We start from the raw sequence: 27,534 nt of genomic DNA, 5'->3' as shown, positions 1-27,534 counted from the left end.
CTTTAGAGAACACCCTGCTTCAGAGAAACACCTCTAGCTCTGTGAAAAGACTAAATAAAGAATTACTGTTTTATGCTGATCAATGTTTTGCTTGCATGTACATTTGTCACCTGTGTGCCTGGTGCCTGCAGAGGCCAGAAAAGGGTGTCTCTGTGGAGCAGGAGTTACAGACCATAGTGCTGCTCCGTGTAATGCTGGGACTGAACCTTTGTCCTCTGGAAGAACAGCTTAACTGCTGAAGCATCTTCCCAACCTCCGCCTGTAGACTCTCCTCAGTTCCTTCTTCTAGCTGTGCCTGCAATCCCAGCACTCAGGACGATGAGGCAGAAGTGCTAAGAGTTCAAGGCCCACCAGGGCTAAGTAGCAAGACTCTATCACGAACAACCCCAAACCAAAACATCCATCTTCTATTTCCAGTGGGAAGGCACTGTACCACGGTCCTGTGGTTTGTGCCCTTTCTTTCTTCCTTTCTTCCTTCCTTCCTTTCTTTCTTTTTAATCTTACACACACACACACACACACACACACACACACACACACACACACACACATATATATATATTTTTTTGGTTTTTTTTGAGACAGGGTTTCTCTGTGTAGTACTGGTTGTCCTTGAACTCACAGAGATCTACCTGCTTCTGCTTCCAAAGTGCTGGGATTAAAGGTGTGTGCTACCACTGCTCACCCAACTTGCCTCTCTCTCTCTCTCTCTCTCTCTCTCTCTCTCTCTCTCTCTCTCTCTCTCCTTACTGTCTGTCTTTCCTTCTTTCTTTCTTTTTCATTTTTTTAAGAAGATAGGTCTCTTGTAGTCCAGGCTCACATCCAACTTACTATATAGCCCAGGATGACTCTGAATTTCTGATCTTCCCGCCTTCACTTCCTAAGTACCACAAGTATATGCCACCATGTTTAACCATGAATTTCCTTATCCCTACCAAGAAATTCCAAGCAAGCAATGATATAGCATCTGTTCATGACTTGAAGAATTACCTTTGGGCATTTTATGGTGCGTGCGTGCGTGCGTGCGTGTGTGTGTGTGTGTTTCCTGCAGAGACCAGAGGAAGGTATTCAATCCCCTGTGCCATCTAATATTTTAAGGCAGATAAAGGTGGCTGTCTCAGCACATATGGAGGTTCCTTCTTAATGTATGGAACACTGAGTATTCCATGAGAAAATGCCAGTAGTCTTCAAAGCTACCCTGGTGCTGTACACAGTGGCCCACGCCTTTAATCCCGGCACTTGGCAGGCAGAGGCAGGCAGATCCGAGTTCAAAGCCAACTCGGTCTAAGTAGCAAGTTCCAGGCATAGCTCAACAAAACAAAACAAACAACAGCAGCAACAACAAAAATCCCCCAAACCCCAAAACTACCCGTGGTAACAACCAGCCAGTGAGTGGGAGAAGCTCACAAAGTTAAGTGACTTAGGCTCCAAGGCCATTTTCTGTACAGCACAGATGGAGACAGGTTATAGCAGCCGTTTCATTTTTATCACAGAAACCCTGAAGAAGATCATTATGTTTTAAGTGATTTTTCCTAGGGGGATGCTATGCCCTAATGACATAGTCTGTTTTACTTTTTCCATAAATCACACATGACTTTCCACCAGATGGCCCCTTGCCTCCAGCTTCTTACCCTTCATGCTCTCACTACATCGCCTTACTAGTTATGAATGATTAATATCACTCCCCAGATCATCTGTACTTTTTTTTTATTACCAACAGTGTTTGGTTTCTGACCCCACGATAGGGGAACTAAGGTGCATATTTTACCTACCAAAGCAGACCTGGCCTCCACCTTCTCCCAGCATCCCTCAGTCCCTATCTGGCATACCCTGCCCCCAACCCTGAACTTTCTAGCCCAGGGACTGGGCTGCCTTACTCCTAGATGATCCCCTTGTATATATTCCAGACATTTTGCTCTCTCTCTCTTTTCTTCTCTTCTTCTCTTTCTGTGGCAACACCTTATCTCTCTTTCTCACTCACTCCCTTCCATCATGGCAATCTCCCTGGCCTTGGTCCTTGGAGCCAATGAACTTGCCCATCTGAGAGTAGGTTCCAATAAACCTGACTTTAATATACTCTAATCTGGCTTAAATTGGCTCAGTTGAGAGCCCAGCTCAATGGCCACAGTCCTCCTTGGCCACACGGGGACCATTTCTATCCCTCAACTACTTTCAACCATGGTCTCTGCTGTGGTCATAGTTTCCCCACATGTATTGTCTTTGTCTATCTCTCTCTTTCTTTCTTTCTGGCCCTTTCTAATCTCACTTTAGTAATTGGTTCAAATCCCACATCATTCACCTTTCACATTGATTTCTCTTTGCTATAAATTCCCATGAATTTTATAGCAGCTAATAAAGTGATTAATGTGTATATACAATTGAACTAAATGCTATGTGGATACAAAGAGTATAAGAGGATAAGGTCCTTGCACTGTGACATTGTGGATGTTTCTTGAGAGCAAGCCTTGCCAGCACGGTAAAATAAAACTCCTCATGTACCACCACCTGAGTACATCCTAGGATTTTAGGAAGGCTTCTGTTGATAGTTTTAATTGTCAACTTGATACAATCTAGAATCCTCTGGGAAGAGAATCTCAGTGCAGGATCTCTAGATGAAACCAACCTGTGTCTGTGGGTGGTGTCTGTATTACTCTAAGTGATCTGGGCAGGTCTGCCTGTGATGGGCGGCACTATTCCCTAGGCAGGGGCTCCTGGACTGTGTTAAGTACAGAGAAGGTGTGAGTACCAGTAAGCATGTGTGTATTCATTTCTTTTGCTCTTGATTATGGATGCAACCAGTTGCTCTAACTTCCTGCCTAAATTTCTCCACAATGATGGACTAGGACATGGAATTGTGAGCCCAGAATAAGTCCTTTTTCTCTTAAAGTCGCTATGTCAGGATATTTTATCACACCATCAAGAATAAAACTAAAACATAAAATGAACCCCCAAATTGAATTAAATTCTTCATATAATTCTGGGGACTCAAGTACCAATTAAGGACATAATCTGAAGTTTAGTAGCTAATTTGCTCTTAAACAACAGAGGGAACAGAGTGATCTATTTCTGCTAGGCGGGCTAGGCTGTGAACTACTCTTACAGAAACAAGAAAAGCTACGCTATTGAGTTGTCCGTTAACAAGGAAATGTTACTTAAGGTTAAGTCCAATCTCTTAGCCTCATCCTTACTTAAGGAAGCTGTGATTTAAAGGAGCTGCCTGAAACAGTGAAGAAAGGAAATGGAGCTGAATGCGAAAGAGAATGACAAGAAATTTCATAAGGCAGCTGGCAACAAGTATTCATCCAAGATGGAATGGCTTCCTGTGGACAGTACCGAAGGTGCATCAGGGACAGTATGGAGATCACGGTCCAAACTTGACACATCTGAGCAATAAAGGCTCGGTGTTGACATGTTCTCAGGCCAGACATCTGTTCCCACAGGTAACAGCAGCTACTCTGAGTGACTCCGAGGTCATTTCCCCACATAAATCTCAAGCAGGAAGAATTTGAAGAAGCAGAAGCCCCAAACTCGGTGCTTCTACACCAGGGTTCTAGGTAAAGTTGAAAGATCTAACAAAAAGCAAGAAAGATGGGCAGGGCTGGGGAACTGGGCAGGGATTGAGTGAAAACTCTTGCCTGCTTTAGGCATCTCCCTGCCACCCCTAAACCTAGAGAATCCTCTCCTAATAGTCATGTCAAACAACCTTAGGATCAGCTAAAGGTTCAGTCAAGAGCCTCGTAGCAGCAGCTCTGGGACACAATTCGCAGGCATCTTTCCCCCACCCCTGGCATGGCGAGGGTCTACAGTAGGGTAAAGATTCCTAAATACCCCCACCCTAGCCCCTTCGGGAGCTTAGGCCGCCGAAGCTGGGGCTCCTCCTCTCTAGCTTCTCTCTCCCCCTTGCTCTTCCTCGCCCAGGCCCTCCCCCAGTCTCCGCGGAGGGGGGCCGGGCTTGGCTCTGCGAGGCCCGTGCATTCCAGAGAGCAGGGCCAGCTAGAGCAACAAAGGAGCCCGGTAGTCGGCTGGGAGAGCTCAGGGGGCTGCGGCGCGCTCGCGCGGAGGTGGCTGCTGGGCCGCGGGCTGGCGTGGGGGCGGAGCCGGGGATCGACTCCCGCACCCCCCGGCCGGTGCCTGCCCTCCATCGAGGGGCTGGGAGTTAGTTTTAATGGTGGGAGAGGGAATGGGGCTGAAGATCGGGGCCCCAGAGGGTTCCCAGGGTTGAAGACAATTCCAATCGAGGCGAGGGAGTCCGGGGTCCGTGCATCCTGGCCCGGGCCTGCGCAGCTCAACATGGGGCCCGGGTTCCAAAGTTTGCAAAGTTGGGAGCCGAGGGGCCCGGACGCGCGCGGCGCCTGGCGAAAGCTGGCCCCAGACTTTCGGGGCGCACCGGTCGCCTAAGTAGCCTCCGCGGCCCCCGGGGTCGTGTGTGTGGCCAGGGGACTCCGGGGAGCTCGGGGGCGCCTCAGCTTCTGCTGAGTTGGCGGTTTGGCCATGGCCGCTGGCCGCCCCGTGCGTGGGCCCGAGCTGGCGCCCCGGAGGCTGCTGCAGTTGCTGCTGCTGGTACTGCTTGGGGGCCGGGGCCGGGGGGCGGCCTTGAGCGGGAACGTGACCGGGCCTGGGCCTCGCAGTGCCGGCGGGAGCGCGAGGAGGAACGCGCCGGTGACCAGCCCTCCGCCGCCGCTGCTGAGCCACTGCGGCCGGGCCGCCCACTGCGAGCCTTTGCGCTACAACGTGTGCCTGGGCTCCGCGCTGCCTTACGGAGCCACCACCACGCTGCTGGCTGGGGACTCGGACTCGCAGGAGGAAGCGCACAGCAAGCTCGTGCTCTGGTCCGGTAAGCGCGCGGGAGTCCGAATTGCGACGCGGAGGTGATGGGACTGGACACTGACGGAAAGAAAAGGCTCAGGCCTCAACTGTAGGGCGGGCGCGGCTTGCACCGGGAGAGCTGGAGAAATGAGTCTAAAACTTTTGGGACAGGTTGCGTGCGGGAAAGGGGACCCTGCTTGATGGAGAAGGGGTGGGGGCGAGGGACCGGGGAAACCGGCCAGTCACAAAGAGCCCGAGTAATGATGGGGTCAGGGGATGCGAGGCCGGTGAGGAGGGAGCTCTCAGCCATAGCAAAGGGAGAAGAGATGTATTCGTGAAGCAACAGTCCACGGGGATTCTGGGCAGTGTTTAGACCTTGGGGCAATCTGAGTTGGAGAGAAGAAAGGGAAGGATGAATGTGAAGACATTTAAGGATTTGGAGGGAAGAGGTGAGGAAAACTTGTAAATTCTGTGAAGGAAAAAAAAAATGTCCCCTTGTAGTAACTAAAAGCAAAATGAGCCACCTGGAAACTTGATTTCGGTCAGTCCAGGGAACCAATGATTTTTGTCTTGTTTTTACACGTTTAAGTTTCCTTATCTGAAAAATGGAAACTCTGATCCACTCGGGTTTAAAAGGAAGGAGACAGTTTAAGCAATTGTTTGTGGCTCTTTGGAAATGTGTGCTCTGGAAGAACATTGAGTCTAGGGTGTTGAGAGCATGTGGGCACCATCCAGAGTGGCTGAAAGTCCTTTACTTGGGGGCAGGATTGTGTCAGAGCCTGAAAACAGCAGATTACATCAAACACGTCCTTCCTAGGTTATTTAGGATGGTTTATCTACCTGCCTGTCACCCATCTGGACTGAGAGCCTGTAGGGTCCTGGGGAGCTGTCCTTGCCACTTTCCCATCCCTATATCCCTCACCCCAACTTCAGTGTGATATAAAAGCTATCCTTGATTGGAAAAAAGAAAGAAAGAAAGAAAGAAAGAAAGAAAGAAAGAAAGAAAGAAAGAAAGAAACCAGGAGCAAACCAGAGGGCCAGACAGTGTGCCTAACCTTAGCTCTTCCTCTGAGGCTGTGAGGATCCTACTGGGAGGTAGTGTGACCCATAGACTGACTGGCAGGCGTGTTGTCAACTTGACTACTAGGGTTCTCAGCTGAAGCTGAGTGCCGCCTGAGGTCCTAAGGTTCTTGGCTTGATTCAGATGTTGGAGGTACAACTGTATGGAGATAAGGTTCGAAAGCAACCTATGTGTGGAGATCTCTCAAGGGCGTCCAAAGGCTCTTTCACAGGGCTTGCCTAAGGCCATCGGAAAACACAGATGTTTACATTATGAACCATAACAGTAGCAACATTACAATCATGAAGAAACGACAAAATAATTTCATGGTTGGGGAGGGGTCACCACAACATAACAAACTGTATTAAAGGGTCGCAGCATTAGGAAGGTTGAGGGCCTTAGACTCGATCTAAAGCCAGAATCTAAGGCAGAAGCTATATGTAATCAACAGTAGCTTTGAAAAAAAATCCATAAATTACGATAATGTAAGGTCTGTGCGATTTCACACATACACACTTATGATAATATGTTTGCATAAATGTAGTATAGAAGGTATAAGAATGGGTTATACAGTGGGGATATAATTGTAGTCTTTAAAGTTCTATACGTGCAAAAGACTGACAGAATGAGAAAGGAACATGAAAGAAAGATTAAAAGCCCCAGGATGGCACAGGTAGAAATGCTTGCTGTGCACACCCCGTGATCTGAGCTCCAGTCCCAGAACCCACGATAGAAGAGGCCTGAGTGCTGAGAGCTGTTGTCTGACTCCCATGTGTGCACCGTGGCACCCATATTCCTGCTCGTTCCCCACTCCCTCTCGATACGAAACAAAAAAATAAATTTTTTCTTTTAAAAGATTCAGCTAGGTGTGATGGCACATGCCTTTAATCCCATCACTGGAGGCAGAGTCAGGCAGATCTCTGAGTTCAAGGCCAGCCTGGTCTACAGAGTGGGTTCCAGGACAGCCAGAGCTACATAGTGAGATCCTGCTCCACCCCCCAAAAAATCCTCCAAAACAAACCAATTCAAATAAAAACAAACACCCCCACAAAAAATTTAAAAAACAAAAGAGACATTCAATAAGGTGTCTCTGAACACCAATAAGGTGTCTCTGAACACCACCTGAAATGAGATTTGAATTTAGGAGGCAGTCATGAAATATCTTTCAGCATTAGATAATCATCAAGTCTTGTGTTGCTGAAAGGATGCTCTCCTCTACTTCCCCCCACCCGTGTGTGTGTGTGTGTGTGTGTGTGTGTGTGTGTGTGTGTATGCATGAATGGATTCGTAGGGCCTATGATTGAATTCTTCCAAGTTGCCCTCTGCAGCTGTTATCAGATCAAGGAGGAAGGGGTGCACCTTTCCCAGCTCACATGCCCAAGAGTGACTGCTGAGCTGCAGGAGTGTGCACAGGTTAGAACCATGTGCTAGCCGTTCAGGCTTTAGTCTCTCTAGCTGTCTAATCACGGTGGTACAGGGGCACAAGCTGAGCCCAGAGCTTCTGGGTCACACTGCATTCTTTCCTGCTGATGGCCCATTGCTCATTTATAGCTTTTCTCTCTTCTGTGTGTGAACTAAAAGCAGGTGCTGGCGCGGCCTGGATCAGTAAATGAGGGTGAAAGTGAGCCCTTTGTGAGACTCACAGGCAGGTTTGGGCCAGGAGCTAGTGTTTGTCCTGTCTGGAATTATAGGTCCTGACTTAGTGTTAGACGTTGTCTAACTTTGGCAGGCGGTTTTGTGGGTAATAAAGGTCTTCTAGCTTATGTTCATCATAAACTTTGGAGGACAGAGATTCAATCTTCCTGTTTTTCAGAGCCTCCCTGGGCTGAGCATACAGCCTGAAACCCCACGTTCAGTCAATTTTGTACTGAGTGCATCACATCCTGGGGCAGGGACCACGGTATATCAAGATGAAGATTACAGAAAGGAGCTCTCTGATCTCAAGAGGGGGGAGGACAACTAAACAGGTGCTAGCAATACCTGAGAGAAGTACGGTGACGTCGTAGGTGCTGAAGTTACGGGAAGAGCTTTGGGAAGCAAGGGGAGATACCCAGAGAAGCTCACATCTCACTAGTGACCTGAGGAGTAAGCAGGAAAGCCGAAGGAAGGAGGGTCGAGACGAAGGATGGGAAGAGGCAGAAGCTTTAGAGGAACAGAGAGTGGTACTTAGGAATATAATAACGGCATGGAACCGGACCAAGGCACATTAGAAGCAAAACTGTGAGGTGCAGGAGACTCGAAAGCAAAGGCTTCTCACCCTGTAGTAAGTTAAAATGCTATCTGTCAGAAGATGACAAGGAGCCTATGATAAAGGTTTTTTGTTTTTGTTTTTGTTTTGTTTTGTTTTGTTTTGTTTTTTTAGCAAGGTAGAAATGTAATTGTATCTGCGTTTTTGAAAGGTGTCTTTGGGCTAGGCATGGTGATGCATGCTTATAATCCCAGCTTTTGGGAGTCTGAGACAGGAGGCTCACTGTGAGTGCTGGGTCATCCCGTGTAGATAGTGAGTACCAGGTTAGCTAAAAACTCAAGAGTCCAACTCCAAAAACAGGGCGGGGCTGAAGGGATTGATTGATCGTTCGGTGGTTCTTACACTCACTGGTCTTACAGAGAACCTGGGTTTTGATTCCCACCACCTACATCTGGTAGCTCACTGTACCCTACAGCTCCAGTGCCAGGGGATCCAGCGCTCTCTTCTGGCCCTAGCGGGCACCTGCATATGCAGTGCATATACATGCACACTTGCATGCACACATATGCATTTGAGGGGCAGGGGTTGCCACTAGAGAGAAGGGAGCCTGGAACCTGATTATTTGTTCAGGATGTGGATGAAATAATCTAGGGGGGAGCTGACGGGGGTCAGGATGGGGGTAACAGGCTGAAGTTCGGGAAGATTACAGTGTCGGAGGCAGACTTGCTGATGCCTTGGATGCCAGACTGAGCAGGAGGAAGCGTGAGATGCCCTGGATGCCGGTGCCTTTCCTTTCTAATGGAGGTAGAGGTAGGGTGGGGACAGAAGTGTGGATTTGCCTCCAGCTTTGAGTGTGAGACTGACTAGTCAGTGGGTATCTACATGGAGCTCTGTAGACCTGGAAGGAGTTTCCATAGAGAACAGGCCACCATATACTTCCTTTACCCGGATTACCAAGTCTGTGAGTGATGAAGTCTCTAACTAGGTCATTCTGATTTCTGGGTGTATCTAGAATTCAGGTCTCTCCCGTGGTTTCCATGTTTCTGGACTTGCGCTTCTTCACTCAGTGTCTCCCTGTTACAGCCGGACATGTCTCCTATCATGCATGCCAAGCTGACCAGACAAACAATGGCCAGGCCATGAGCCACCTCGGGCCACATATGGTTTAGTAAGTGGGGCAAGAAAGAGAGGCCTGCAGCTGGTGAGGGGGTAGGTCCCTGAGAGCCAGCACATAGACGCTTAGACCACGACTGTGCTGTGTCTGTGTATACATGGACCTAGCCAGGGGCCAGCCAGCAGGAAAAAGACTGGAAAACTGGGAGGAATTTCTCACTGGTCTTTCAGACCTCAAGTTGGGATGTTGTGATGGTGGGTAATTTGCAAGGATAGTTCTGGAAAAATTTTCTTCTGGCTGTTTCCAAAACAGGCTGAGGGCAATTAAAAACACTCTCTCTCTCTCTCTCTCTCTCTCTCTCTCTCTCTCTCTCTCTCTCTCTCTCAGATATCTATATATATCTATATATATCATATATATATAGATATAGATATATATATAGATATGGCAACACTCTGTTTTGAAATAAACAAATACATTTGTGGGGTGTGTGTGTGTGTGTGTGTGTGTGTGTGTGTGTGTGTGTGTGTGTGTGTGTTATGCAAGCATAGAAAATACACCCAGTTTTCATTTTGCTTCCTTTTTTTTTTTTTTTAATTGTTTTTCAAGACAGGGCTTCTATGTAGCTTTGGCTGTCCTGGAACTCACTCTTGTACACCAGGTTGGCCTCAAACTCACAGAGATGCTCCTGTCTCTGCCTCCCAAGTGTGGTTTTAATTTTGAGTTTTCTTGCCATGCTGGGATTCGAACCTGAACCATTAGTCCTTCTTACTGTAATCTGCATTTCCTGGATTGCTTGTAAGGCAAACATCTTTGCAACTGTTTACGAGTTAAGTTTCTCTTGTGAAGTATCTGTTGAAATTACTGATCTATTTTTCTAGGGGATTGTCTGTCATTTCTGTTTGATGGAAATTCTTCATATACGCTGGGTACGAACGTTTTGTTTATTGTGAGTGTTAAAAATGTCCTCATGGCTTACTTTCCCATTCTCTGTGTTGTCTCCAGTTGAACGGAATATTTGAACTTTAATGCAGTCATTTATCAAACATTTTGCGATTCGTTCTTTTGTGCCTTATTTAGAAAAAAAAAAATCCGGGGGTTGGGGATTTAGCTCAGTGGTAGAGCGCTTGCCTAGGAAGCACAAGGCCCTGGGTTCGGTCCCCAGCTCCAAAAAAAAAGAACCAAAAAAAAAGAAAAAAAAGAAAAAAAATCCTTTTCTCCTTCCAACTCACGAATTTACTCTTTTATGAGACACTTTATAGATTTCCTAGTCACTTTTAGGCACATAATTCACCTGGAGTTGATTTCTTTAAGAGCTTTCAACATCATTTGTTAAAATCAATTTCCGTTCTCTACTACCCTGTCATAAATCAAATGTGTGTGTGCGTTTCTGGATCTTCATTCCGTTCAGGTCACATTGTCTTAGTTACCAGGCCTTTACTGCATGGCTTCACCAGTGCGACAGCTGCCACAGCCGTACACTCTCAACCTAGTATTTTTAAAACTGTAAGGTAAAACACACCGGGTTTAAAACAACGTGCAGGATCATATATCCAGAATATACTAAGAACTTCAAAACTCACCTCATTTGATAGGGAAACCAAACCAAATGGAAATAAACAAGCCGGTTTGAAAAGGAGGCAGTAGATCTAAATAGAATCCTTAAAAGAAACGAAAGAAGGCGTATGCCAAAAAGCACTTGACAGCGTGCGCACTCAGGTCCCTGATCAGCAGGGACATGCCACTCAAAGCCACAGTGAAATGTCACTCCCCCCCAGGAAGAATGGCTAACATAAAAAATATTAAAGGCAACAATGTGCAGAAGAAAAAGGAACTCTTATACAGTGTGTGTGTGTGTGTGTGTGTGTGTGTGTGTGTGTGTGTGTGTGTGTGTATGAAATTATTGTGGAAATCACTGTAGAGGCTCCTCTAAAAGCCATCCCTTTACTAGATACGTGTCCAGAGGCAGTGAGACCAGAGGGCTGAGGAGAGACAGCTTCATGCTCCCGCTTACTGCAGCATTACTCACACAGCTAAGAAATAAAAACAACCGAACCATCCTCCAATGGAAAAAGAAACATGCCCTGTGTGGTGGCCCACGCCCTTGATCCCAGTGCTCTGGAGACAGAGGCAGGTGGGTCTCTGTGAGTTCAAGTCCAGCCAGAGCTACATAGTGACACTCGGTCTGAAAAACCAGACAAATCATGGTGCTGATTCAGAATGAAATACTCCTCAGTCCTGTGGAGAATGAGGTCCTGTCATGCGAACACTCATGGGAACACATGGAGGGAAGCAGAGATCACAGTAACTAAGTAGCCACTGTCCTGTCAGGTGTGGTGAGCATGGTGGTGTCTCAGGGATGGGAAACATCCTGTGATCTGATTCCACTGAGACGGGGCCACAGCTCTGCTGACATGACAAGCATCCCAGGTAAACCGCAAGCTACAGCCCCTATTTTATAGCATCAAGTAGAGAGCTTGGTCTGTTCTTGAACCACACCCCCCCTCCCCGTGTGTGTGTGTGTGTGTGTGTGTGTGTGTGTGTGTGTGTGTGTGTGTGTGTGTGTGTGCTGTGTTTGAGACAAAGTCTCATGTACTCATGTAACCCTGGGGGCAGCTGGGAACTCACTATTATGTAGTCTGGAATTTACCATGTAGCCCAAGCTTGATTTGAACTCTCAGCAATCCTCCTGTCTTAGCCTTCTGGGTTCTAGATTACTGCTGTGAACTACCACATTTAGTTGACCATAGACTCTCAAGTGTACATACACATATATTTCAAAATTCATCCTGTAGTTTTTAGTGTTTATTTTATTGGGGGTGTGCGCATGCACATCTCACGCCCGATGCTCTGAGCTCTGTTCCCAGGTCCTACAGGGTTGAAAAAGAAAACTGACTCCCCCTACCTTGTCCTCTAACCTCCACAAGTGCACTGTTGATTACACACAATAATAAAAATCTGAGTCAAGTTGTAGAAATGTTATTTTAAAATTCTATCCGTAGAATTTTCACATAGAAAATTCGCATGGCAGCACAGCCTTTTAATCCCAGCACTTGGGAGGCAGAGGTAAGTGGATCTCCACGGGTTTAAAGCCAGCCTAGTGCACAAAGTGAGTTTCAGGTGAACCAGGGCTACATAGTGATATCCTGTCTCTGTAACTAAATAAAAAGTAAATAAATGTTAACGTTCCATGAATATAAAAACTCATTATTATTATTATTATTATTATTATTATTATTACTACTATTATTATTATAGCACTGTGTTCTTATTTTTCTTTTTGTCTCACATTTTATTAAAATAAAAAAAGAATTAGGTGTGGTCGTAAATTCTTGTAATTCCAGTTATTCTGGAGAATACACTGGGAGGACCCTGAGTTCAGTGCCAGCCTGGGAGACATACCGAGACTCCCACCCATAAGTAAATAAATAAATGAACAAAATAATAAATAATAAGGCTGGTGCGATGGCTCAGGAGGTAAAGGTGCTCACTGCCAAGCCTGGTGAGTTCCACTCCCGGAACCCACAAGGTGGAAAGAGAGAGCCAACTCTTGCAAGTTTTCCTCTGACCACATTTGAGTGTGTGCGCACGCTCGCATACACACACACACACACACACACACACACACACACACACACACACACACACCCCTACTAGAAAAATAAAAATTAAAAAATTAATAGATACAACTTGTTTCTTTCTGGGCTCATTTCCTTCTCTTCGAAGTTTTCCCCATCCTAGTAATACATGTTTTTCTATATTTTATGTTTAACTTGATTGCCTAAAACAAAAAGGAATAAACCCCCACAAAACCCAGAAGCCAGATGTGGTGGTGCACAATTGTAATTCCAGCATTCGGGAGATGGAGGCATAGGGAGCAAGTGGTCAAGCCTCTGTCTTAAAATGCCAAAAGTAAATAAAACTAAAAACCAAACACATGAAACCAACGGGACCCCACTGTGTAGCCGTGCTTGTCTGACCTAGAATTTCCTCTGTGGACCAGGCTAGTCTGGACTGGGCTGCCTCTGCCTCCTGAGTGCTGAGATTAAAGGTGGGAGCCACCACGCACTGCTTAAAGGAGCCTTCAGAGGCCGGAGGAAGTTGGATCTCCAGGAGCTGGAGCTGCAGGTGGTTGTTAGTTCTGATGTGGGTACTGGGGATATAACGTGGTTTCTGTGGGAGACCTGCAAGTGCTCATGCCTGCTGGGCCATTTCTCTTTCCAAGGTTTTGCTTTTTATCCTATTGAATTTATCAGATTGTTTTTCTTCTACAGTGTTTAGTTGTTTTTTTTTTAATTTGTTCATTTCATAGCTTTAAGTAAGGATTTTATTGTTTGTTTGTTGTGTGTGTGTGTGTGTGTGTGTGAGAGAGAGAGAGAGAGAGAGAGAGAGAGAGAGAGAGAGAGAGAGAGATGCTTCAAAAGTCATTCTCACTTCAAGCTTCGTGGTTTAAAAGACCTTTTCGAAAGCCAGGCATGATGACTTTACAGTTCCAGCCTCGGGAGGGTCACTCACGTGAACTGTCCTAAGTTTGAGGCCTGGCTGAAGTACCTAGTGAGTTCTTCACATGAACAACCACGTGAACAACATGGCCAGCCAAGATTATATAAAGAAACCCTGTCTTAAGAACAAACAACAAAACAGGGCTAGTGTCTTAGTTACTGTCCTACTGCTGTGGTAAGACAGCTGACCAAGGCAACCTATAGAAGAAAAGAATTTACTTGGGGCTTACAGTGTCAGAGGGTTAGAGTCCATGATCATCTCCGTGAGAAGCCTGGCAGCCGACAGGCAGGCGTGGCTGAAGCAGTAGCTGACGGTTTTAACATCTACAAGCATGGGGCAGAAGAAAAAGCTAACTGGGAATAATGTAGGCTTTTGAAACCTCAAAGCCTGTCCCTGACCCACCTCCTCCAACAAGGCCATACCTCCCAATCCTTCCCAAACAATTCTAGCAATTAGGGAACAAGTGTTCAAATCTATGAGCCTATGGGGGCCCGTTCTCATTCGAGCCGCCCAGCTAGAGAAATAACTCAGTGGGAAAAGCACTTGCCGAGATTGCTGTGCTTGCTGTGCAGGCGTGAGTACTTGAGTTCAGATCCCCACCTTCTATGTAAAAATCTAGACACGAATGGACACTGCTGTCATCCCAGCATCGGGAAACAGAGACAGCAGGATCCCATAGGCTTAGGACTTGGCCAGTCTCCCAAGTCAATGAGCTCTGTGTTCAGTGAGAGACCCCGTCACAAAACATAAAGGGATGGTTGATAGTCAGATGGCTGTGAGTAAAGCACCTGCTGCCGAGAACTTGACTTCAATCCCTGGGATCATGTGGAAGGACAGAACTGATTCCTGAAAGCTGTCACCAGCCGAAGTCCCAATCATGTGCACCCATGTGCAGCCCATCCCCGAAGTAACATAATAAAATGTAATAATTTTTTTTTTTTTAAAGAAAAGTAAATTTGGGCTGGAGAGATGGCTCAGCGATTAAGAGCACTGACTGCTCTCCCAGAGGTCCTGAGTTCAATTCCCAGCAGCCACATGGTGGCTCACGACCATCTGTAATGGGATCCGATGCCCTCTTCTGGTGTATCTGAAGACAGCTACAGTGTACTTATATAAATATATCTTTGGAAAACAAACAAACAAACCCTTAAAAAAAAAAAAAAAAAAAAAAGAAAGTAAGTTTGACAGTGATAGAGGAAGGTACCTGATGTTAATCTCTGGCCTCCACACTCACACACACAGGCACACACACACACACAGGCAGGCACACACACAGGCAGGCACACACACACACAGGCACACACACACACACAGGCAGGCACACACACACACACACAGGCACACACACAGGCACACACACAGGCAGGCACACACACAGGCAGGCACACACACAGGCAGGCACACACACAGGCAGGCACACACACACACACGTACACATTCACGTACACACATACAAAAAAATACCCCTCATTTACTGTCTTTTCTTCTATTACTTTTATTTAAAGAAACGTAGTTATTTTGATCTACCTGGAATTTTCTTTAAAAAAAAAAAAAGATGTATTGGGGCTGGAGAGATGGCTCAGCAGTTAAGAGCACTGACTGCTCTTTCAGAGTTCAATTCCCAGCAACCCCATGGTGGCTCATGACCATCTGTAATGGGATCCGATGCCCTCTTCTGGTGTGTCTGAAGATGGCTACAGTGTGCTCATAGAAATTAATAAATAAATAAGTAAATCTTTTTTAAAGTACAGTAAAATATTACAGAAGACTTATTATTATGAAACTTGTGTGTGCGCGCGCACCTATACACACGCATCCTCCACAGACACAGAAGTGCAGGTTCCATGATGACCAGAGATACAGATTCCCCTGAAACTGGAGTTCTAGGGTCCGTGGGTAGCCCAATATGGGAGCTAAACTCAGATCTTCTTCAAGAGCGATATGCACTCTTAGTTGCTGAACCATCTCTCCAATCCCTGGAATTTTCTTTAATGTAAGAATTGGTATTAAAAAATTTCCCCTAGACAGCTCCTAAATTGTTTTTAAAATTCATTATCTTTTGCTAGACATACTGGCACAAACCTTTAATCCCAGCTCTTGGGAGGCAGAGAAAGGTAGGTTTCTGTGAACTATAGGCCAGCCTGATTTGCTATAGATTTGCAGGCCAGCTGAACCTCATAGTAAGACTCTCGTGTTTAAAAAGGAAAAGTTTAAGTGTTTTGTTTTGTTTTGGTTTTTGGTTTTTCCGTGTATTTCCGGATGTCCTGGAACTTGCTTTGTAGACCAGGCTGGCCTGGAACTCAGATCTGCCTGCCTCTGCTTCCTGAGTGCTGGGATTAAAGGTGTGCACCAAAGCAAAATCTTATTTTTTTGTAGAATTTGTTTTTAAACTATGAGATAAAATATTTAAAAGTAGAGAAAAGGGGAAAACCGTGTCACAAAATCCAGAAAATAACACATTTGCTTCTAACAATACTCCAGGTAGCTTCCCCTTTTTAATTTTAAATGTGTTCTTAAATAAACATTCAATAAACTCTACCTTCCCCATTTTGAGGCAAGATCTCATATGTTCAGGACGAGCCTTGAACCTGTACTGTTGTCCAGAATGAGCCTGAACCTCTTGTCATCAGTCCCCGTCTCCCAGCTGGGGGCTGCAGATGTGCAATGCTAGCCCAGGTTTATGTGTTTCTGAGGGGCAAACAACACTTCGTCTGAGCTAGGCAAGCACTGGGACAACTGAGCTAGAGCCCCAGCACCATGCTCCTTTTTTGTATAGCTTTGTGAATTTGGAAAAGCATAGAGTTGCATGTTCTTAAAACCTTTTTTTTTTTAAATAAAAAGTATAGTATTGTGTAACTAACTTGTCACCATATTCAAGGTGGAGAATGGTCCCATCTTCTTTATTGCATTTATGTGTGTGTGCGCATGTGTGTGCGTGTGTGCTTGAATGTGTGCACACATGCATGTGTGTCACGTGCCATGTTAGACATATGGCGGTCAGAGGACAACTTAAGGGAGTTGGTTCTGTGCTCTCACCAGGTGGCCCCAGGATTCAAACTCAGCTTGTCAGTCTTGGTGGCGAGCTCCTTTACCTACTGAGCCGTCTCACTGGCTCCTCGTCACTTAGGCAGACAACCCCCCAATTATAGTGGTTCGCCTTAAACATCTTTTTTTTTTTTTTTTTTTTTTTTGTCTTAAGAATGGTGCAGAAATGACATGCATTAAATAGAAATCATGCCACTACTTTTGAATGTGGATCCTTTCCCAGGCGAGCAATGGGAGTTGTAATTTTTCTCTCTAGACGCTGGGCAGCAGCCATTAGCCACAGTCCCCACTCAGCTATTTGATCCCATGGGGAAATACCCAACATGCTCCACAAGGCGTGCTGTGTTGTTAAATTTGACTGCTCAGTACTTCAAGAGTTCTAAATGCATTTACTACTTAGGTTGCCTTTACTCCGTGATGTGTCAGTGGGGACATGTCCTCCTTCCAAGACAAGGCACATTGCACAGCCCTCTCACAATGGCCTCCCAATTGTCCTGTTCTCCACTCAAACCCATTGGCTCAGAATTTCTAGCACTGGGTCCTTCCTCTAAGTGATTGAAGTTCCCGGGTGACTGTGACTTCACCAGAGCAGGAGCTGTTTCCTGAGGACATTGCTTCCTAACTGGCAGGGACTTTCTTGGCACCTTGGCATACTCTTGGAGCTGTGACGCCTAGGAAAGACGAGGCTCAGACTGGTAATGAGAAGAGCTAACTCTCGGAAGGACATAGTACCTGATAGGTGCTGGGCCAAACACATAAACGGTACCATTTCTCACTCTGCTCAGTGGTGCACAAGGTAGCTCTGTCGTCTCCATTTTACAGACGAGAAGACTGAGGCTAGAGATAAAGTACTTTGTTCAAGAACACACAGCTAAGGTATGGAGGGCCTGCATCCGGTCCCAGGCAGACTAATCACAATGTCCAGACTCCTGACCACTGTATTCTATTGTGAACTCCCCACCAAAAGGTGGTGACCTGTCCCACTAGTCAGAGGCACAGTTGTACAAAATGGCTCTCACATCCTCAGAAGCTCCTCCTAGTACAAACTTGCCTGGAGTGTTGGTGTACCCAAAGTACCGGTGATTTTAGAGGGGTCATTAAGGGCAGAGAACAGAGCGCTCTGAGCTCCTAGGGTGAGCGAGTCAGGACCTAGGCTGGGTGGGGGCTTGGGGAGACATCTGTGTTTCTGTGCTGACAGTGTCTTTCCTCCCTCTGCACTGGACAGAGCCTCCTCTGTTTCTCTCCATCTGACCTGTTTCCTCCTCTGGCTCTGGAGTTCCTGGCTCCTCTGAATACCTCTTCTTAAGCCCCCATCTCTTCTCTCTCTGCCTCAGCTTGGTAAGAGTGAAAAGGGCTCTTGGGGCTGGGCATGGGGAAACATCTCTTGGGTCTGGTGAATGGGTCCCACAACCTTTCTGAGTTAGAAGGGTTTAGAAAACACCCTGAAGAGACAACCCCAACCTGAGATTCTCCGTCAGAGGCCCTACCGATTTTTATCAGGGTATTGGAAAGTGGCAGCTGTTTTTAAGAATGTTAACGGAATTATCACAGTGGTGCACATTAGTGAATGAATCATACGTTTGACTTGCCCAAAGTGTAACCAACCTCTGATCAAGAATGAGACAGTGTGGGACTGGAGAGATGGCTCAGCAGTTAAGAGCACTTACTGGTCTTGCAGAGGACCCTGTTTGAATCCCAGCAACCACACGGCAGCTCACAACCATCTGTAGCTCCATTTTTAGGGATCCAATACCCTCACTGACCTCTGAGGACACCAGAATATACATAGTATGTACATGTAGAGAAAACATTCCCATATAAAATAAAATGTAAACATATAACAAAATTGTTTTTGAAAGAGCTAGACTATGCCCATTGATTCTGGCCTTTCCCTTCCAGCCCTCTTTTAGTTATGTCCCTGGAGTTGGGGGGTGCATATTTCTGGTTGTCACAATGACTTTGGGGTTCTGCTGGCATTTAGAAAGCAGGGTCTAGGAGGTGCTAAGTGTTGTAATGCACGAGGCTGCCCTGCAGCACAAAGGCTGCCCTGTCCAGAAATGGTATGGCAAAGGCCCCGGGGCAGGTTACAGCTGCATCGGTGGTCGGTGTCCCATACTATCACCATTTCACAGGCCTCCGGAATGCTCCCCGATGCTGGGCAGTGATCCAGCCCCTGCTGTGTGCTGTCTACATGCCCAAGTGTGAAAATGACCGAGTGGAGTTGCCCAGCCGCACCCTCTGCCAGGCCACCCGAGGCCCCTGTGCCATTGTGGAGCGGGAACGAGGGTGGCCTGACTTTCTGCGTTGCACGCCAGACCACTTCCCTGAAGGCTGTCCAGTAAGTGTGTAGTCTAGCCTTGGAACAGAGCAGCACTGTACTGGATGCAGGGCAGCCAGAGATGTCTCTCCTAGGAGACCCTGTGTCTGCACACACAGGACCAATGAACCATACATCCAAGCTGTAACCCACAGTCCGGGTCTCTGTGGGAGCTTCTCTGTTGACCCAATCATGTTCTGTAAATAGTTTTTGAATGCTCACTGTTAGGGTTGGTGTTGAGGGGGTTATGAGTGACAGGAGCCTGTGTTGAGAGATTTCTGTCACGTGTAGAAGTCAGTACATACCCACATGAAGCGCTCGAAGCAGGAAGACAGAGGGGTATGAGGCAGTGTGGGTTGGAAGAGGACATCTATAGGGATAACAGAATGATCGTGATGCTATCATTTACCATTATGCGAACGTTAGCCCTTTATTTTCTAATCCTTAGGTCCTATGAGGTAGGGGCTACTCTCTCAGATGAGGAAAATAAAATAGTCAAGTAATTTGTCCAAAGATGTAGAGCCATTGAACAGTAGTGGGCCTGCAGCCAGCACATCTGCCCTTGCCTGGTTTCCCAGACATCCTTAACCCTGATTTACCTTTCCCCGTGGTATTTTCTTTTTCCTTCCCCGTGGCAGAACGAGGTACAAAACATCAAGTTCAACAGTTCAGGCCAATGTGAAGCACCCTTGGTGAGGACAGACAACCCCAAGAGCTGGTACGAGGACGTGGAGGGCTGTGGGATCCAGTGCCAGAACCCGCTGTTCACCGAGGCTGAGCACCAGGACATGCACAGTTACATCGCAGCCTTCGGGGCGGTCACCGGCCTCTGTACACTCTTCACCCTGGTGAGCAGTGCTTTAAGGGCAAGGGCGCAGGACTGACGGCCCAAGGAGCAGGGACCCAAAAATGAAATGGCTTGGTAGGGGGCCCACGGGAGCTTATGAGGGGGTCTTGGGTTCAGATCAAGGCATCTGCAGCAGAATAGACCCTCACCTCACTGCATGGCCGCTTCTCCCTTTAGGCCACCTTTGTGGCTGACTGGCGGAACTCCAATCGCTACCCTGCGGTTATTCTCTTCTATGTCAATGCGTGTTTCTTTGTGGGCAGCATTGGCTGGCTGGCCCAGTTCATGGATGGTGCCCGCCGGGAGATTGTTTGCCGAGCAGATGGCACCATGAGATTTGGGGAGCCCACGTAAGTATCTTGGGGACCCAGAGGTGAAGGTGGGAAGAGAAAGACTGTAATGCACATTTTCCACAGATAGACTTGAAGGTAGCCATAATGGGTAGGATTTAGCAGTGCCCTGTGGTGTTCAGAGTTGACATTTGTGATTCTTCAGAGATGTACCCTAGAGCCTCTTCACATCTGACCTGTGTCCCAACTCCTGGGGACCCTCCACATTTTAGTAGACTAGGACCTGGGCATAGGGCGGAGTGACCAGTAGGAAGAGTACAAAGTGGCTCTCCAAGTGACACCTCACGTCTTCATAGCTCCAGCGAGACCCTGTCCTGTGTCATCATCTTTGTCATCGTGTACTATGCCTTGATGGCTGGAGTAGTGTGGTTCGTGGTCCTCACCTATGCCTGGCACACCTCCTTCAAAGCCCTGGGCACCACTTACCAGCCTCTCTCGGGCAAGACATCCTATTTCCACCTGCTCACGTGGTCACTCCCCTTTGTCCTCACTGTGGCAATCCTCGCTGTGGCTCAGGTATCATAGTTGGGGGCTGGGGATCTGAATGGGGGTGAGCTGGAGGAAGGGCCACACCTAACTGTCCCTTCCACGCCTTCCCGCTACAGGTAGATGGGGACTCCGTGAGTGGCATCTGCTTTGTAGGCTACAAGAACTATCGGTACCGTGCTGGCTTTGTACTTGCCCCAATTGGCCTGGTGCTTATTGTGGGAGGCTACTTCCTCATCCGAGGTGAGTGGCTCAGCCGGGCCAGCCAGGCAACATGGAGCGCTGAGCACCTGCTCTGTGGAAGTAGGGATGGGAGTTTCCAGCTCCACTGCCTTCCTTTGATACCTACCTAAACCTTGGTGCAATAGAGAAGACGACCCTATAGGCAGGCAGGACAGCACTTTTGTGAGGACATAAAAATGGACCTCTTCCTCCAAAGCCATAACCAAGGTTCTTGGCTGTTTTGAGGGGAACTTGGCTGGATTCTGGACTCTTTTTCTTCCTGCTTGTCAGGATGTATTTGCATGGTGAATGCCCTGGGACACCTAGCTGGTCCACGTGGTTTGGCTTGGGGCCACTGCTTATGCCTGTTCACACTACTTTTATATACACTGTCATCTTTTTGGAGCTTGGTTTCCAAGTCATGCCAACCCCTAACATACACAAACAGTTTTCATAACATATACAGATTTACTGGTCCCTAATTTCCCCGTCTCAATCTGCCACCCCATGCTTTGCCTTGGTTTCTAGCTCATTTTGCTTGGTTTTCTTTGTCAGTTTTGGTTTCCTCCCACTGAACTGTCAACCTTCTGTTCAGCCTTCTTCCCTGCCTTTTCTGGCAGAGCATCGGAGCCTCTGGTGTATGTTTCGCATCTGTGCCTCCCATACGGTAACCGGTAGCCATGAATGTTGAAACGAGGCCAAACTGAGATGCTTCCTAAGTGTAAAAAACCCAATGTGTTTGAGACTTAATTTGAAGAAGAGAAAGAAGAAAAACGAATATAAATTAATCACTGGTAGTTTGTTGTGTGGAATGCACAGGTGGTTTTATTTTGGATATATTTGGTTTACAAAATATAGTAAAATTATGTAGTTTTTTTATGTGGTTACTAGAAAATTTGGGATTTTTTAAAATGTCACACAATGTATTTCTATTGGGCAATACTATCGTTGATTCGGTTTCATGCTTTTTCCGTCAGAATAGCTTTGACCTGGTTTCCTCTCTGTCCTTGACTGTTGTCTAGGCTCTGTCCCAGTTACTGCAGCCCATAGCACATTTGCTAATAGCTGTTCTCTTATTCTCTGGTTCCCCAAGCTTTAAGTCAGGATGGTGTAATTTGTCATAGGACTCCAGTGCCATGGGGCCCCCCTCCCTGCGCCCCCTCTACCCCCCAGGACACTGTCTTCTGTCCTGCTAATGTCTGAATTTTCTTTCTGTTTAGGGGTCATGACTCTGTTCTCCATCAAGAGCAACCACCCTGGGCTTCTGAGTGAGAAGGCAGCCAGCAAGATCAATGAGACCATGCTGCGCCTGGGTGAGTGGTGCCTGGGGGCTCTGGTCATCCCAATCCCGAGTCACGCTGGGGCCTCCAGGATGCAGAAGATCAGTGCAGAGAGTCAAATATTCAGGGACAGAGCCAAGGTGTAGTGATAGTGGAGGTGGTAACTCCCTGTGAGAAGTCCAGGTCAGGACCAAGACTGCTACCATAGGCCTCTTGCTCTTCCTGTGGCCTCCACAGTCACCTCCAGGACTTTCTGGATTTATTTTGGAGGATGCAGTTCCTGGTCTGAGGCCAGCATGTAGTCACCCTGCACTCAGCTGTCTTTAGTACTCAGTACGCAGTTGCCCATCCCCCTGGTGCTGCTGCTACTGTGTCTGTTCTGGTAATGGATCCTGCCCCTGAACTCCATAGGCATTTTTGGCTTCCTCGCCTTTGGCTTCGTGCTCATCACCTTCAGCTGCCACTTCTATGACTTCTTCAACCAGGCTGAGTGGGAGCGTAGCTTCCGGGACTATGTGCTGTGAGTGAGGGGCCCTGGGCTTGGCTGTGGGAGTGGTTGGGATTGGAGCGTCAGCTAGAATGCAGCATTGCATCTGCTTGTGGTCTCCCACCGTCCTGTCTCAGGTATGAATAGCTGCCAAAAGTGCTGTCTGCACCCCCTGGGCAGGATGTCCTGTGTGTTTGCAACTGTTCAGAAGCCAACCCATGTGCCTCTGCCTGGTTGGGATCTGTGTGCCGTCTACCGTGTGTGGCTCTCCCCGAGTCACTGCCCAGGACCAGGCTCTCGGGCAGCTCAGCAGTCTGGTCAAGTTTGCCAGTTTTGCTTGAGCGTTTCTGTATCTCAGTAAAGGTGAACCATGGCGATTGAGGCATCTCTACTGCTTAAAGGATGCCTGCTGCTCCTAGGGGTCATGGTTAAGACCTCCCTTAAAAGGGAGACTGTTTTTAGCCATCGTCAGTTCCCAACATCTATACCTGTTAGCTCCCAAATGCCTGTAACTCCCAGCTCCAGAGATTCAACGCCCTCTCCTGACTCTGCAAGCACCTGGACATAAGTCCCACACACACACACACACACACACACACACACACACACACACACACGGCATACACACACACACACACACACACACACCACACACCACACACACACACAACACACCAAAACCCACCCCCCAAACCACACACACCAAACACAACACACCCCCACACCCACACCCAAACACCACCACACACACACCACACCCCACACACATACACACACCACACCACACACACACACACCCCACACACCACACACACACACACCCCACACACACACACCCCCACACACACCACACACACACACCCACCACACACACACCCCACACACACACATACACACACACCACACACACACATGCACACACACACCAACCCCCCACCACACAAACACACACACACACACACACACACACACACACAAACACACACACAACACACACTCACGCACACCACACACACACATGCATACACACACACACACACACACACACACAAACGCAACACCACACACACCACACCACACACACACATGCACACACCACCACACACACACACCACACCCACCACACCCACACACATGCACCCACACACACGCACACACATGCACACACACACGCACACACACACGCACACGCACACACACACACACACACACACATCTAAAGAAAACTTTAATCCAATAGGAGAGAGGGATGCTTGCACTGACTGCTTTTGGCTCATCCTTAACTTTCCCCCTTTTACTTTAGGGAGCTGTAACTCAGTGATGCTGGGTTCTTGTCCCAGAAGTTTGATGTGAGGCTCAGACAGCAGTAGTTTATAAAAGCTCTCTAGATGACTCCAAAGCGTGTCACCGGGACTAGTATATAGCCCAGTGGTAGAGTCTGGCTTGTGTGGGATTCCATGTCCAACCCCTGCACCATGAGAATCACACAGTGAGGCTCAGCTCTTTCCTGTATAGATTTATGTCTGGGTGCCTTCTTACCGGATTCCAATAGCCTTAGCTTTTGACCATCCCTTGTCATAGATGCCAAGCCAATGTGACCATTGGGCTGCCTACCAAGAAGCCCATTCCTGATTGTGAAATCAAGAATCGGCCCAGCCTCCTGGTGGAGAAGATCAATCTATTTGCCATGTTTGGCACTGGCATTGCCATGAGCACCTGGGTCTGGACCAAGGCCACCCTGCTCATCTGGAGGCGCACCTGGTGCAGGTGGGGTCAGCAGCCATCTAATCTTGTCCTTCCCCTCTTACTCTCAGCCTTATGTCTTCACTCGAGGGCCTCGTCTTATGCTTCCAAAGCACAGGCTGGGCAGGGTTTGCCAAAGCAAGTCGGGAGGGCTGGTTACTTAGCAGCTCACCACTGCCCTCTAGGGGACAGCGAGGGGAGTCAGAACCAGAGCTTTGGAGGAGGAGCCGCAGGAACCCTGCATTCTAGGCATGTTCTGTTGCTGTGAAGGCCTCAGCTCCTCAGAGTCCTCAGGACTCCGGGTCCTTAGAATCCCAGGCCTTTCCACAGACTTGAAAGGAAGCGCTGCTCCTGCACTTGCCAGCCCCGCCCCTTCTGTTCTCAGGTTGACTGGGCACAGTGATGATGAACCCAAGAGAATCAAGAAAAGCAAGATGATTGCCAAGGCCTTCTCTAAGCGGCGTGAACTGCTGCAGAACCCGGGCCAGGAGCTCTCCTTCAGCATGCACACTGTCTCCCATGATGGACCTGTTGGTGAGCCTCAGTGTCTTCTCCTGCTGAGACACTTGACCTCCACAGTACCAGGCCCATTTCCATTTGGATACACGGATTGCTTGGCAAACTGAGGATCGAGGCACTCACTCACACTCCGCTCCCTCCTGGGTGCCTTGTCATGGTTCACCTCCCATCCCCCACCTCCACTCCTTTCTTCCCTTGGCCTGTTCTTGGTATTGCAATTCTCTGGGGGCTCTGCTCCCTCTCCCTTCTTCTCTGCCATCTCCAGTGACTTTTCTGAGCCAGAGTAAGTCAGGGTGCTGCTATTAGACTTACTGGTTTTTTAAATTTTTATTTTTGCACTCCAGACTTTATTCCCCTCTCGGTCCACCTCCCTCCCGACTGTTCCACATCCCATACCTCCTCCCCACCTCCCCCACTCTTCCCCCATCTCCACAAGGATGTCCCCACCCACCCCACCAGACCTCTAAACTTCCCGGGGCCTCCAGTCTCTTGAGGGTTAGGTGCATCTTCTCTGACTGGACCCAGACCTGGGACCCTCTGCTGTATGTGTTGGAGGCCGGTACTAGACTTAAGATCTCAAGTTTTACTTTTGGGGGATCAGAGGCTGCTCCACTCAGACTTTGAATGGGCACTGGTTACAGGGTGGACTTTTTGCCAGCTGCAGTAGGAAGGACTGACTAGGAAAGATGAAACGTATGACATAAGGAGGGGTCATTGTTCTTTCTTTCCTTTCATCCCCAAGCCGGTTTGGCTTTTGAACTCAATGAACCCTCAGCTGATGTCTCCTCTGCCTGGGCCCAGCACGTCACCAAGATGGTGGCTCGAAGAGGAGCCATATTGCCCCAGGATGTGTCTGTCACCCCTGTGGCAACTCCAGGTATGAGGGCTCTGTCTTCTGCAGGGAGGAGGAGTGTGGACACACTGGCTAGGAGTTCCTGGGCTGAATATATGGGGAAGGAAGGAAAGGCCCTGGAGGATCTGCAGGGGGTGCCAAGGCTTGGGAAGCCTGGAGAGATGGCTCCCAGAACTCAGGACTAGGGATTCTGGGGAGGGAAGGACGGAAAGAACAGAATAAAGCCCTAAGCTGTGTTCTTTATCCTCCTGACAGTGCCACCAGAAGAACAAGCCAACCTGTGGCTGGTTGAGGCAGAGATCTCCCCAGAGTTAGAGAAGCGTTTAGGCCGGAAGAAGAAGCGGAGGAAGAGGAAGAAGGAGGTGTGCCCCTTGGGGCCAGCCCCTGAGCTTCACCACTCTGCCCCTGTTCCTGCCACCAGTGCAGTTCCTCAGCTGCCTCAGCTGCCTCGGCAGAAGTGCCTAGTAGCTGCAAATGCCTGGGGAACAGGGGAGCCCTGCCGACAGGGAGCCTGGACTGTAGTCTCCAACCCCTTCTGCCCAGAGCCTAGTCCCCATCAAGATCCATTTCTCCCTGGTGCCTCAGCCCCCAGGGTCTGGGCTCAGGGCCGCCTCCAGGGGCTGGGATCCATTCATTCCCGCACTAACCTAATGGAGGCTGAGCTCTTGGATGCAGACTCGGACTTCTGAGCTTGCAGGGCAGGTCCTAGGATGGGGAAGACAAGTACACGCCTTCCTATAGCTCTTCCTGAGAGCACACCTCTGGGGTCTCATCTGACAGTCTATGGGCCAAGTGTCTGCCTACAAGAGCTGTGTACGACTGGCTAGAAGCAGCCAGACCATAGAAACAAGCTGAACACAGCCACTGATAGGCCTCACGTCAGAAGCAAGACTACAGCTCAGGACCCTTGCCTCTGCCCCCCAATTAGAGTCTGGCTGGCAGTGTTAGTCTCCAACAGAGCTTGTACTAGGGTAGGAACGGCAGAGGCAGGGGTGATGGTACCCAGAATGGGCTGGGGTGGCCAGTGAGGTAACCAAGCCCATGTCTGGCAGATGAGGGCTGGCTGCCCTTTTCTGTGCCAATGAGTGCCCTTTTCTGGCACTCTCAGACCAAAAGTGTTTATTGTGTCATTTGTCCTTTGTCTAGGTCGGAACAGGACTCTCTTTTTCCTCTTCCTGGTAGTTGTAATGACTACTCCCATAAGGCCTATAACTGCTCTCAGTAGGTGGCCCTGTCCAAAACACATCTTCACATCTCAGTTCCACTAGGCCAAACTCTTACTGGTTAGCACTTAACAACACACACACACACACACACACACACACACACACACACACACACACACACACACACACACACACACACACACACACCCCTCTTATTTCTGAGCTTGGTCTCAAGAGAGAGACAACTGGTTCAGCTCCAGGCCTCTGAGAGTCATGTTTTCTTCCTCACATCCATCCAGTGGGGATGGATCCTCTGACTTAAGGGGCTACCTTGGGAAGCCTCTGTAGCTTCAGCCAGGCAAGAAAGCGTCTTCCAACTTCTGTATTTGGTGGGAAGGACTCCCTACTTTTTACAATGTCTAGTCATTTTCATAGTGCCCACATTCAAGAACCAGACAGCAGAATGCCTTAGAAGCTGGCTGGGTTCCAGGTCAGAGGCTCAGTATGACAAGAAGAAATATGAACAGTAAATAAAACATTTTTGTATA

At 48.2% G+C, this 27,534-nt stretch overlaps 1 protein-coding gene across 1 annotated transcript; it reads left to right on the top strand.

Moving 5' to 3' along the window:
- The first annotated feature begins 4,479 nt into the window (after window positions 1-4,479).
- On the top strand, window positions 4,480-27,534 carry Smo (smoothened, frizzled class receptor). Its single transcript, XM_032906824.1, has 12 exons — window positions 4,480-4,834; window positions 18,849-19,054; window positions 19,672-19,881; window positions 20,058-20,230; window positions 20,527-20,746; window positions 20,836-20,959; window positions 22,159-22,251; window positions 22,630-22,738; window positions 24,287-24,472; window positions 24,834-24,982; window positions 25,710-25,844; window positions 26,076-27,534. Exons 1-12 carry the CDS (start codon window positions 4,492-4,494, stop codon window positions 26,507-26,509), a joined length of 2,382 nt encoding a protein of 793 aa, XP_032762715.1. The 5' UTR covers window positions 4,480-4,491; the 3' UTR covers window positions 26,510-27,534.

Source organism: Rattus rattus, chromosome 6, assembly GCF_011064425.1.
Source record: "Rattus rattus isolate New Zealand chromosome 6, Rrattus_CSIRO_v1, whole genome shotgun sequence".
In the NCBI taxonomy this organism is placed as follows: domain Eukaryota; kingdom Metazoa; phylum Chordata; class Mammalia; order Rodentia; family Muridae; genus Rattus; species Rattus rattus.
Note: the sequence above shows the minus strand (reverse complement) of the source record. Positions and strands in the feature narration are given on the sequence as shown.

Excerpts from the sequence above, each read along its gene's own strand:
- Smo (XM_032906824.1), top strand. The coding sequence starts at position 4,492 with ATGGCCGCTGGCCGCCCCGTGCGTGGGCCCGAGCTGGCGCCCCGGAGG. Across the intron at positions 20,960-22,158 it reads AGGCTACTTCCTCATCCGAG|GGGTCATGACTCTGTTCTCC; the intron begins GTGAGTGGCTCA and ends CTTTCTGTTTAG. Across the intron at positions 22,252-22,629 it reads TGAGACCATGCTGCGCCTGG|GCATTTTTGGCTTCCTCGCC; the intron begins GTGAGTGGTGCC and ends TGAACTCCATAG.